Source organism: Protopterus annectens, chromosome 8.part1 (genome assembly GCF_019279795.1).
Source record: "Protopterus annectens isolate FY-2018-M chromosome 8.part1, PAN1.0, whole genome shotgun sequence".
In the NCBI taxonomy this organism is placed as follows: Eukaryota; Metazoa; Chordata; order Ceratodontiformes; family Protopteridae; genus Protopterus; species Protopterus annectens.
In genome coordinates this window covers 523,343,063-523,356,392 of record NC_056742.1, presented here as the reverse complement: position 1 = coordinate 523,356,392, position 13,330 = coordinate 523,343,063, and the positions used below count along the sequence as shown (strand labels likewise).

At 43.7% G+C, this 13,330-nt stretch overlaps 1 protein-coding gene across 2 annotated transcripts in view; it reads right to left on the bottom strand.

Moving 5' to 3' along the window:
- The window catches only part of LOC122810428 (zinc finger protein 638-like), a 996,881-nt gene that overhangs the window by 490,952 nt on the left and 492,599 nt on the right, over nt 1–13,330 (bottom strand). For both annotated transcript variants that reach the window (XM_044082041.1, XM_044082042.1), the window contains one exon: nt 5,277–5,311. In XM_044082041.1, the coding sequence (XP_043937976.1) occupies nt 5,277–5,311 (35 nt within the window). The remainder of the gene's footprint in view (nt 1–5,276; nt 5,312–13,330) is intronic.

Genomic DNA, 13,330 nt, shown 5'->3' with positions numbered 1-13,330 from the left:
AGGATAAACAAAAAGCGTGGAAAGAATGGCAAAAATATAACCAACACAATATCTTAAACTTCAGAATGTTCAACAACCGTGCTAAAAAGCAGAGAAAAAATATTCAGGATAGTAAATATAACCCTAAAAAATTCTGGTCAACCATTAAATAAATCTTGCATCCTGGCCAAAAATTCATTCTTAATCCCTCTTCCAATAACTCATCACTAGAAACAGTAGAATTCAACTCAAATTTCATAGACATCATAGTGTCCCTAACCAAGGATTCCCCACAATCTAATGCTAACCTTTCCCAGCAGCTGATATATCAGCACATCCACTTTCCCCTTCAAACCCGTGCCCACATCTAACATAAAACTACTCAAATTCAAATCATGCGCTACTTCAGCTGATGCCCTTCCAAGCGAGTATCTTAAAATAGTAAACAAGATCATTGCCTGACCAGTCCCAGTCCTTCTAAATAGGTCACATCCAGGAGTCCCACATTCCCTCTCTCTGGGAAAAAGCACACATTATCTCTCTACACAGAGAAAATTCAACAGACATACTAAATTCAGACCTATAGCAATCTTATCACTCCTTTTCAAAATAAAGCGTTCAACATAGTATCACAGCAAACAAACTTCAAATGTCTTCATTAGGTTTATCTCGGCATACTCTTCCATGGTTCAAAAGCTACTTGTCCAATAGGTGTCAGTCAGTAAAATGGCACTCCACTGCCATCATGGTGTACCACAAAGCTCTATCTTTCATTCCCACCAGCTGCCATCTATACAACAGGCCTCCATAATACAAAACACAGATGGCTCCACACTCATATATGCACCATTTCCAGAAAAATACTCAGTAAACTTTAACCAGTGAAACATGGCTTTGCAGCTTAACTTCTGCTTAACCCCCTCAAAAAAAATATTACTTTGTTTACCCCCAAAATCCCTATGAAAAAGAAATTAAAATCTTATCTCTTAATACAACCACTGAAGTCATTTCTCAGAGCAAATTATTAGGGTAAATAGTGGATGATAATCTTGAATTCAACTGTATATACATAATTACATTAAAAAAAATCACCAAAAACTACTGATGCTTTAGAGAGCCAAACTCTCTCTCACCAATGCAATTAAAAAGATTAGTTGTGTAAAATCTTACTATAACCATAGATGTCGTCCTCTTCTACATGCTGAAGTATCCATAACATGAGGGAGTCTTGCCTCTGGTTGACTTGTATGTCCAGCCATGATACCAAAGCTAAACTACTACTGCAAAGGTGTGTGTGATGAGCTACATCACAGCAAACATCAGTCATAAACGGACATCAGGTATGAAGCAGATGTCAGCATGTACCTACCTCAGAACTGAAAGCTGCCGAGCGCACCAGCATGAAGGAGTAAACAGAAGGTCAGGCAATTATCAGGGGGAAAGCATGTAGGGAGATTATACTGCAGCATATAGAAGAGAAGGACATCTATGGCTATGCTAAGATTTTACACAACTAAACTATGTCCTTCAATTCATATGCTGCAGTATCCATAACATAAGGGAGAATGCCAAAGCTCAAGCAGAAGAGGGACTGGGAGGAGGAGTAGAGCCATTTTCTACAAAACCATGCAGAACAGCCCTGGCAAATTCTGCTCTAGACCTAGAAACAATATCCAACTTATGTTTGGTAATGGTATGAATAATAGCTTGATTCAGTGACAGCTCATTCACCACCTTAGGCATGAACAAACGATTGGTATGAAGGGATACCCTGTCCCAATGGAAGACTGTGAAAGGGGAGTAGGCCATAAGGGCCTGAAGTTCAGAAACCCTTCTGGCTGAAGTGATGGCCACCAGGAGAACAGTTTTCCAAGTGCAATGTTGAAGGGAAGAGGTCTGGCTGAGATGGAGCCAACGTAAGCTTTTCAAGCACAAAGTTGATATCCCAAGGAAGGATTGGTTTTCTTGGTGGTCTGATATGCAAGACCCATTACAGGAAAAGCATGACTTCCAACCTGGATGCCAAGGGTGGAGTCAAAGGTAAGCATGCTGAGATGGTAGATAGATGTGCCTTGACAGAAAAGTATGACAAGCCACCTTTCATCAGCTCACTGGTGGATCTACTAATAGTGGTCAAAATTTTTTTTTTTTTTTTTTAGACACCAGACAGAAAACCCTTTCCATTTGGATAGATAGGACTTTCTGGCCTCCTGCAGAACCAGTAGTTAGACAGAAGAGAAGAAAGAACTCGCTCAGGAATCTGTCTTGTTCCAACCTCATCACCATGAGTATTGAGGAAAAAATAAACAGAGAAACCAGTAGTCTTAAAACTTTGTTGATGAGCTTAGGTCACAGCTTCCTCAAACCAATCACAGACAAGTGATCCTCAGTAACAATATTTTAACAATGTTACAGATCAGATTTTATATACTTAGGAGTATGTGTAGAAAATAATACGTATTGTTTAATTTTAAACCAGCCTACTCATGGCACAATATAAACAGGACTGTAAAAGTGAATTTTAGAACAGCAATTACCCACCCCCGCACACTGCTACTGATGAGATCAAACTAAATCCTAGTTAAGGGAAAACTCCATCCTAGAACTACAACTCTTTTTTTTCCACTGTTTCCTGACCTATTTTAACACCTTAAAATCACTAAGTGCTTTATTTGTAATTTTAGCCTGATTTCCACAACATGGCTACCAATGGTGCTTGATGTACCAATGTGATCCTGCTCTCCTTCAACCGTTTCTCTTTCCCATAATGCTTTGTATGACTCATTTCAAACATAAGGAAGTAACTGAATTCTCATGCCGTTGACATACAATGGGATTTGTTTGAGTCACTTATCTTTACCTTCTATACAAGGAAGGACTGCTTCTTTTCTGTCTCTCATCACCCTCGTTTGTTTGGCCCAGACCTTGTATTACACTATACTTAGAAGTTATCCAGCTACAACCAGAAAACTAACTAAACTGCAGGCCTTTGTTGTCCAAGAGGAATTGATTCTGCAAGGGTCTCTCAGTGCAGTGACAGTTTTAACACCTCTGTAGTAGTGTGGGGGAGGGGACCGGGACATAAAAGGCAGTTATCAGTGGCACATTCATAATCCTCTATGCAGTTAGGTATTTCGTGCCACGGCCCTAACAGAACAAACAGGAGTGGAAATCTTTGTGAAAGATCATTCTCTGCACAAAAAACAGTTAACTTTTTTTTTCTTTTAAACTACCAAAGTCTCTAGGATGGCTAGAATTCTCCCACCTACTTATAATCAACTAATACTTGCCCATAAACTCCTTCATAACCCAGACAAAATACCAGCGCTCACAAACCTGCTCAATGCAATTCAAAAAATCTCCGCTCTAATGTCAAATTCCAAGTCAAAGTCAACAAATCTAATAACTCGGAAGGTGACTCACTCTATTCCGACTATATTGCTAGATTTGGAACTCTCTTCCTACCATCATCATCTAACTCTCTACCTTCCTTCAAGAAAATTATGAGAGACCACCTCAGTGTACACTGGTAATGTATCACTTTTATCACCTTCCCAAGTAACTCCGTATCTAACCTCTATTAGGAAAGGCCTACTCTATCTAGCCAGAGCTGTTTCTATAGAATCTACAGTTCTTTCTTCCACCATTTCATCTCAAAATCTCATCTGCTATCAATGTTTAGACCCTATGCTGTGTAAATAGACTATATAAACTTTATCTGTATGAATGTCTTGTAGTTCTTGTAGAATGTAATTTAGTAAATTCTTAAGATGTTTTCTCAGGCCTCATACTAATGACTGTATAACAACCATCTTTAAACATCTAATTATGATGTTTAAACTGTTTTCATATTGTATGTAGGAGCTTTTCTCCCCGGGCTTAAGCTGAAAACAGACATGTGCCCAGTCGGACTATCCTGGTCAACAAATGTAAACTAAATAATTAGTAAATCAAACAAACAAATACTCCTAAGATAAGGAAGGGGGTCCTTTTCTGAATACTCTGCTAATTCAAGCTGATTAACGTCCAGATGTCAGACAGCAAAGTTTGTCCACTGGCAGGGGAATGGTAAAAGACACTATCATTTGGGATGCTGTGGGCTTCTGCATAGTAGGAAGTCCCAAAACTTTGTTCATCACAGGCAATGTTGCAGTACATCTTGTACAAAGGCTTAGTCTATGACATACCATATACTTCTTGGACTTGTCCTACTGGCAAAGTTTACAGCTGCAGTTGAGGGGAAAAAACACAAGAAAAGTCGAAGATTTACAAGATTCCATCACCAAACATGGTGAAAGACAATCTCTAAGAATTTCCAAAAGCTAACAACTGAAGAATCACAGAATGCATCATGCCTGATCCTCAACAGCAGAGTACTCCGTACTTCTAACCAACAATTACTTGATATCTGCCACCCAAAAAGGTCAGTAGGCAAACTACTCTACAAACACTCCCTTGCCCATGCTTGGAACAAACTTCCCCTTGACTTATGTTCAATCTCCCACACCTCACACTTTAAAAATGAACAAAAAGCTTATTTTTTCAATTCCAGAACCTGCCCTTGCCATGACCCTACCTAGTCTTCCCTTCCCTTTATGTACCCTCAAAAGGACCAATCTTAGTACCTCATTACACCTCCCTCTCCAATGTGTCTACTATGCATTTGCACAATTTTATACAAACAAAAAATGTTTATTGTTGACCTACTGAACTATATCAATGTAAAATTGTTACTCAGCTTCTTTTTAATGCAACTTTAACTTTATGCATTTAACCCAAAACATGTGAATCGTTTTGCTATAACTGCTATTATATCAATATTGTTTAAAATTGCACTTTTAAAATATTACTGGAGCTTTTCTCCTCGGGTCTCCACTGAAAATGGGCCACAAGCCCAGTTGGACAAACCTGGTTAACAAATGTCAATAAATAAATAAAGAGGGAAAATGAAAGGTAATCAAGAAAACTCTATACAGCCATTCTGAAGAGGAGAAAATTTATAAGTACTCACATAAAGGCAATCTCTACAAGTGGGAAGACTATACTACAGCACTGAATTACAAGTCAGGATGCCTTAAAGATGTTCTGAGAACACTCGCAGTAGAGCAAGGTTCTTCCCATCCAATGACATTCTCTTAATGAACAAGTATCTGCTCTTAGATTAACCAAATACTGCTCTCTAGTACAGGAAAGTGCTATAAAAATGTCAGCTGTTACTTTAGAACAGACTAATGACAAAAGAAAACTTAAGACGCTTAGCAACATAAGCAAAATGTCTAAAAGCATGCATGACCTACCTTTCCTTTACTGGTACTTTTTTGTCATCTTGTCCCTGTTTAAAAAAAAAAAAGGTTATTAAAAAAAACAGCCCACACTTCTATGACAGCAACTTGCACTTAAAGAATACTGCAGGTTTACTTTATGCTATCTGCAAATTTAATTTTCTACACAAATACAACAAAAATGCACAGATCCTTAAAGCCATGAAGTACCTACCATTCATTTTCTAACGTAAAAATGTACAAGCATTGGGGGGGTTAGTGAAAAGTGAAAGGAAAATGAAGCACACACAACCTCCACCCGCAATGACATGGCAGTTATCTCCGGGTCTATATCACATAGTCGAAGTCTTATAACTTCGAACACGTAATTTTCAAACCATTATGTTCGAAGTTACAAAGCTTCGATTATGGATAAAAAAAAAAAAAAAAAAAAAAAAAAAAAGGTCGGCTCCTATACAAAAGCTTAAAGCTTAAGCCTGGCTGCTGTAGGTGTGTGGGACGTCACACGCAGGGCCATAAACCAGGGACCATAAATGTGACGTCTGCATGCAGATGTTGAAGCCCAGGATAAGGTATAGAAAAGAACAAGCTGAGGCTAAGGAGCAAATGTCCCTGAAGGGCTGTACAGATTAGCCTGTAAGGAGTGGATAAAGAGGTCAAAGACCAATCATCCAGTAAAGATAGAAAAAGGGGGTATGGAGGATGGGAAGGAATACTGCAACATGGAAGAGAAGAACATTTATGGTTATGGTAGGATTTTACACAACTATTCTATGTCCTTCTATTCCTGTGTTGCAGTATTCATAGTGTGGGAGAGTGCCACAGTTATAAGGAGTGAAGGGAGGGGGCAGAGGATTCCAAGAATTCCTGCAGGATTGCCCTGGCAAATCCTGCCATGGAGACCTGGTCTAGCTTGTAGTGCTTTAAGAAAGTGTGAACTGTAGACCAGTTAGCTGCTTCCATTATGGAGGCTGTGACAAGCCCTCTAAGGCAGGCCTTGGGGGTACCCATACCTCTACTGGAATGAGCCGTAACTCCTTGAGGCAATTGTTTGCCATGATAAGAGTAGCAGAAGAAAATGGATTTCCTGACCAAGAGGAAATGGTTTGTTTGGAGACTGCCTTACCCAGAACCCTGGGGTGGAAGGAGATGACTGGTCAGATTTTCTGAAGGACTTAGTTTTGTCTAAGTAGAATCTCAGTTGTCTGTGCACATCTAGGGAATGAAGGATCCTCTCTGTGGAACTGGTTGGAAAGGGGAAGAAGGCAGGTAAGTGAATGGACTGATTTAAGGATAGTTCATTCACCATTCTGGGCATGAAAGAAGGGTTTATGTGCAAGGTTACCCAGTCATTGTGGAAAGTGGTGTAAGGACAGGCCATGAGGGCCTGTAGTTCAGAAACTCTTCTAGCAGAGGCAATGGCCACTAAAAGAATGGTTTTCCATGTGCACATTTGTACGGAAGTTGTGCTGGCTGGCTCAGAGGGAGGCAAGGTCTGTTTTTCCAACACGAAACAGAGGTCCCAGGGAAGAGGAATGGGTTATACTGGTGGTCTAATATGCAAGAACCCTCTCAGGAAAAGTTTAACGTCCAGTCTGGAAAGCAGTGGTGGCTGTAAAGGAAAGCAGGCTGAAATGGCAGAAAGGTGGCCTTTCACTGAAGAATATGCTAGTCCTTCCTTAATGAGCTCGCATTAAGGACAAATGAGGGATCCAACTGAAAAGGGTCCCTGCCCTTAAGGGAACACCATTTTGAGAATCTCTGCAATTTACACAAATAGTTTTTCCTAGTAGTTGGTTTCCTGGCCTCCCTCAAGACAGAGCACGTGCTCTGAGTAATGTTGTCTGAAAGGATCAGAAGTTGATCACCCATAGAGTTAGGTGCAGCAGAGACAGCTGAGAGTGAATGAGTTCCTTTTTAATTCATTTGTAGGTCCAACCTGGTGAAAGAGTTCCTTTTTGTTGCGTTTGTAGGTCCACCCTGTGGGGTAACTTGCGACTGCCCTTGGCTAGGGAGTGAAGGGGGAACCAGTGTTGTCTTGGCAATTGGGGGGGGGGGGTCACCAGCAAGATTTTTGGTTGTTCCTTCTTGACTTTCAGAAGGACTTTTTGTATTAGAAGGAAGGGAGAGAAAGCATACAAGAAAGAATAGTTGTGTACAATCTTACCATAACCATAGATGTCCTTCTCTTCCATGTTGCAGTTCTTTTGTTGTGGAATTTTCCACCTCAGGCGACCCACATGTCGGCTCCTATACAAAAGCTTCAGCTTGGCTGTTGCAGCTGGGTGGGGCGTCACACATAGGGCCATAAACCAGGGTCCTTAAATGTGACGTCAGCATGCACAGAACTTGAAAGCCCAGCAGGAGGAGTATAAGGCCCAGCAGGAGTGGATGCCAGTGATGTCAGGTATAGGGCCACAGGGCCCTTATGTAGTTTTCATAGGCACCCAGTGTAGAGTATAGGGCACCAGGAGGCTAACGGTATGCTGTAATGGGTAAAAGAAAACAAGTGGGTTTTGGTGGGAGGGAAGGAATACTGCAACATGGAAGAGAAAGACATCTGTGGTTATGGTAAGATTTTACACAACTATTCTATGTCCATCTATTCCTATATTGCAGTACTCTTGTTGTGGAAGAGTACCACAACTTAGCTGGAAGGAAGAGCAGCAGAAAAGGTGGCTGATTCTAGGAATCCCTGTAGGATTGCCCTGGCAAATCCTGCTCGTGCTCTGGAGACACTGTCTAGTTTGCAGTGTTTGGTGAAAGTGTGCATGGTGGACCATGTGGCTGCTTCATAATGGAAGCAGTGTCCAGGCCTTTGAGGAAGGCTTTTAAGGCTGTCATTGCTCTGGTGGAGTGAGCTTTTACTCCTAGTGGGAGCTGTTTGCCATGGTGAGAGTAACAGAAGCAAATGGCCTTTCTGACCCAACAGGCAATGGTTTGTTCGGAGACTGCCTTGCCCATGGCCCTGGGGAGGTATGAAACACAGCTGAGTTGATTTCCTAATTGATTTTGTTTTGTCCAGGTAAAATCTCAACTGTCTGTGTACATCCTGGGAGTGAAGTATCCTTTCCCCATACTTGGTGTGAGAGGGGTAGAAAGTGGGCAGGTGAATAGACTGGTTTAATGACAAATTGTTGACCACCTTAGGCATGGAGGAGAAGATAATTCTTAGTGTTACTCTGTCCTTGTGGAAAGTAGTGTAAGGGGGGGAAGGTCATTAAGGCCTGCAGTTCTGACACCCTTCTGGCTGAAGTTATGGCCACTAGCAGAATTGTTTTCTATGTACACATCTGAAGGGTAGCTGGCCCTGCAGGCTCAAATGAGTCCTGGGTTAGCTTTTCCAGAATGAAGTTCAGGTCTCAAGGTGGTGGGAAGGTCTTTCTTGGAGGCCTTATGTGTAGGACCCCTTTTAAAAAAAGCTCAACATCGAGCCTGGCTAGCAAGGGTGGTTCTAGAGGTAGGTAGGCTGAGATTGTGGAAAAGTGAACTTCAACTGAAGAGTATGATAGTCCACCTTTTGCAAGTTGACACATGCAAGCTAGAACTGGGGAGGGAGGGGGCACTGCAATGCATGGGTCCCTACCCTTGTCCAGCTACCATTTTGAGAATCTTTCCCACTTAGCTAGGTATGATTTTTTGTAGTAGCTTTCCTGGCCACCCTCAGGACTGAAAGCACATCCTCTGAGCAGTGGTGCCTGAAGGGAATTAAAAGTTTATCACCCACACTGTCAGTAACAGCATCTGCAAGTGCGGGTGGATGAGAGTTCGCTTTTGTTGTGCCAGAAGGTCCACATTGTGGGGTAATTTGTGGTGACTACCCTTGGCTAGATTAAGAACTACGGGGGAACCAGTGCTGCCTTGGCCAGTAGGGAGTCACCAACAACATTTTTGGTTCGTCTCTCCTGATTTTCAGGACGACTTTTTGAATCAGTGGGAAGGGGGAAAGGCATATAGAAACTTCCCCTTCCAAGAAATGTTTTAAGCGTCTACTCTCCAAGCTGGAGGGAAGTAGGTCTTGGTGCAGGTGGTCTTCAGTTGTCTGTTCTGGGGGGAGGCAAACAGGTCTATTTGAGGAGTGCCCAACCGGTGGACTACATCCAGGAAGACTGTCCTGCCCAGCATCCATTCGTGTTGTGGGGAGGATGTCCTGCTCAGAAAATCTGCCTGTTTGTTGTCCTGTGAGGGGATGTAGGAAGCCTGCAGGGACAAGTTGCGAGAGGCTAGCTCCCAAATCAGCAAAGCTAGTCTGCACAGGAGGTACGCTCTTGTCCCTCCCTGTTTGGTGAGGTACCCCATAAGTGTGGTGACTGCAACTATTAGGAGAAAACCTGGTAGAAGCAGAGGGCTGAAGGTTTCCAGAGCCAGGAGAACTGCTGTCATTTCTCTCACATTGATGTGTTTGGCCTTTAGTGAATGGTGCCATGTTGGTTGAACCCTGCAGGATGCCAAGGTGGCTCCCGATCCTGAGTCTGATGCATCTGCATGCATTACCTGAGTTGGAAGTGTGGGCTGAAGGGGAAGGCCGGGATTGAGCTGGACTTGTTGAATCCACCAGCAGACCTCACCCTTTAGGCAGGGTAAGAGTGTGCTTTCTTGTTCCAGGAGATGCTGGTGTTGGGACCAAATTTTTTTTAGATACCAATGTAGCTTTCGCATAAGCAAATCTGGCTAGAGGAAGCATGGGGATGGTGGTTGCCATTAGGCCCATGGTCCTTAGGAATTGCCTTTCAGTGATTACATGGGTCTGCAGCAGGACTTTGAAATGGGAGATTAGGGAACTGACTGTCTTGGGATAGAAAAGCTTTCATTAGGTCTGTCCTGATTCTGCAACCCAGAAATATCTTGTCTTGCTCTTGGGTCAAGGAGGACTTTAGGAGGTTGAGGGTGAACCCAGGATTTTGTAGAAGGGACATGTGTATAGTAGATGGGCAGAAAGGGTTTCTTTGCAGTCTGCCAGGATCAGGATGTCTAGGTAGGTCTGAATTACCTGTGTTCTGCAATGGGCAATGGCAGGGGCCAGGCATTTTGTGAACACTCTGGGGCAGTGGACAGGCCAAAGGGCAAGGTTGTAAATTGGAAGTGAGAGGACAGTCCAGAGAAACGTAAACATTTTCTGTGAGAGGGTAGCATGGGAATGTGCAAGTAACCTTCTTTTAGGTCCAGTGTGGCCATGAAAGCCTTGGAAGGTACGAGAGGAAGGAGGCTTGGGAGAGAGAGCATTTTGAAGTGGGCACCTTTAAGAATAGATTTAAGAAGGAAAGGTCTATAATAGGTCTCCATGGTCCGTCCTTTTTGGGGACCAGAAACATATGAGAGTAGAAGCCTTTTACTTCCTGTCCTGAGGGAACAGGTTCTATGGTACCCAAGTTCAGGTGGTCTGTCAGGACTTGCGGCAAAAGACGTGTCTGACTTCTGGGGGGAAAGGGAATGCCTCTTAGGGGTGGCCTTTCTTTCCAGGAGTGGAAGTTTCCTTTTTGGATGATGGCAAAGACCCATCTGTCTGTGGTGATAGTTTTCCAAAAGGGCAGGCAGTGAGACAGACTGGTAGAAAGGGTGGGGGTGGGGGGGGCAAGGCAGTCACGCATTGTTGGGGCCTCCTTTATTTTGAAAGGGTTGCCTAGGGGGAGGATGAGGGGCAGCTGTCCTGGAAGTACCTCTTCTAGGTCTGGAAGAGGCAGATCCAGCAGGGGCTGGGTTACGTCTGACAAATGTGGCCTTGGTCAGGCAGCTCCTGCAGTATATGGGGATGGGGGACACCAATAAATGTTTGATGTCTTCTAATTCCTTACTCTTTTCTTGCAGGTTTTTGAGCAGATCTGCAGATTGTTTTCCAAAGAGGAAATTGGGGTCCAGGGGGGCATCCAAGATCTTAAACAAAGTCCTCCAAGTGTTGAAGTCTAAGCCAGGAATATCTCCTGACAACAGAGGCAGATGCTGCAGTGTGAGAAGAAGCTTCTGTAGCATCATAGCTGCATCTGATTGTCTGGCTACTTGGGCAGCCAGAGAAAGTTTAGAAGAGATGTCAGCTTTAGTGCGGCAATCAGGAGTACTGGCTAGCAAAGAGGCAGTTTGAGAGACCAGGTCCAAAGCATATTTTGTCATACGAGTCTGACAGTTGATGATTCAAAAAGCCAATGTGGAAGAGGTATAGACCTTCTTAATTCTATCCATAGATTTGCTTTCTACCAGTGGGTAAGAGTGAGGCAGATGGAAAGAGTCTGGACTGTTTACACGGATATGTGGCAATCACAGCTGGGGGACGGGGGGTTGACTAGGAAGTTTTAGTCATCAGGCACCTTGTAGAAGCAGTCTGGGAATTTAGGGGCAGGAGGCTGAGAGTCTGATGTCTTAGATGCAGAAGTAAAAGCATCCAAGTATGCAGGGATGACAGGTGGGATAGCAGAAGGTGAGGGGGATTCTACCTGTAACTGTTCAAAGTACCTTTTCTGGGTTTCAGACATTTGAGAGGTGTCCCATTTGAAATATTCTTTCATTGTTGGTGATAGTTTCACCAAAGGTAATATGTTGGGCAGGAGTCTACCTCAATAAATTTTTCACCTAGGGAAGTAGTACTCCTGAGGAGAAGCAATTTGGGATGTGCAAGAGATTCCTCATTGTAGGAGTAATAACTGCCTTGCTCTTCTTCCCTGTCCTGAGAGGTGGGGGGGGGGGGAGAAGAAGCAGAAGCAGGTCTGGGGCTTAGCAGTGGCAGAGTAGAAGGACATGAGGATGAAGGCCTAAGGGCCATAAAGGCCTGCATTAAGGAGGAAGTGAAGGACTGCCAATCACATAGGCCTTCTTTTAGTAATGGTCAAATGTTTGGTCTTTTGTTTCAATTTGGATGGTGTGGATTTAGGCGTAGGCCTGGAGTAGGATGCCAATCTAACAGTAGTAGCTTTCAGAGGAGGGATCCCGATCAGAGACTCTGCTAAGTCTGGTTCCCCCCTCGATTGTAGTCAGGGTATAGGGGTCGCTCTGGGGAAGTGCCGGTTGTCTGCTACAAAACTGCTTCCACAAAAGTCACCGCTGAAGTCGATGGTTCTTCTGAGCGCCTAACTCCTAAATCGGATGGCGGCGAAGTGTCTGGTAGCAGAGCAGCAGAGGAAGAGGGCCTAGGAAACTTGGCCTTCTTAGGCGGAAGTTCTTTTGATGTCCGAGTCGGGATCCATCCTAAGGGCTAAATATTTAAGCCGCTGGTTCTCCAAATAAAGATTACGAGTGGCCAGATGGCTGCGCAGGGTCTTAGCTACAAATGACTGGCAAATGGAGCAAGCGTTGTGGTCATGCTCAGGGCCTAAGCAAAAAACGCAGCAATCATGCTTGTCTATGTGGAATCTGGCACCCGCATTGGCATTTACCCTTTTTTGCTGACATTGGCTATGGCTAGTTACAACAAACCAAGCTTTAGCAAGATAATAGAAGAAAAAACCCCAGAATACTTAGCACTGTAGACATTTGTGTTGAAGGAACGAAGCACACAATGCAGTCATTTGCGGCTGAAAAGTTCTGAGGTCCGTGCGTGCAGACGTCACATTTAAGGACCCTGGGTTTATGGCCTGTGTGACGTTCCACAAAGCCGCAACATCCAAGCTGAAGCTTTTGTATAGGAGCCGACGAATGGGTCGCCTGAGGTGGAAAATCCCACAAGAATACTGCAACATAGGAATATGACATCATTTCATTCCAGGGAAAGTTGAAGGCATTCACCGTCAAGGCTAGGGGGGTGTAATCCCTGGTGCATAATGTGTGTAGTTGTCTGTTCTTGGGGGGGGGGCAAACAGATCCACTTGCGGTGTGCCCCACTGGTGGACAATATCTAGGAAGGTATCCCTGTGCAACATCCATTCATGTTGCAGAGAGGTTTGTGCTGTTGAGCGTTTGTTTTCCTGAGAGGGGATGCAAGAAGTTCGCAGATGACTGCAAACTAGGAGCCACAGTCAAGTCCCCAAATGATGAGGACATCCCACAGAAGGGCCTCAATAAAAAGTACAGTTTTGTACCTACCATAAATGTAGATGTTCGAAGATCCACATTGCTGCAGTCAACCTGTGGGTAGTCCGCTGTCC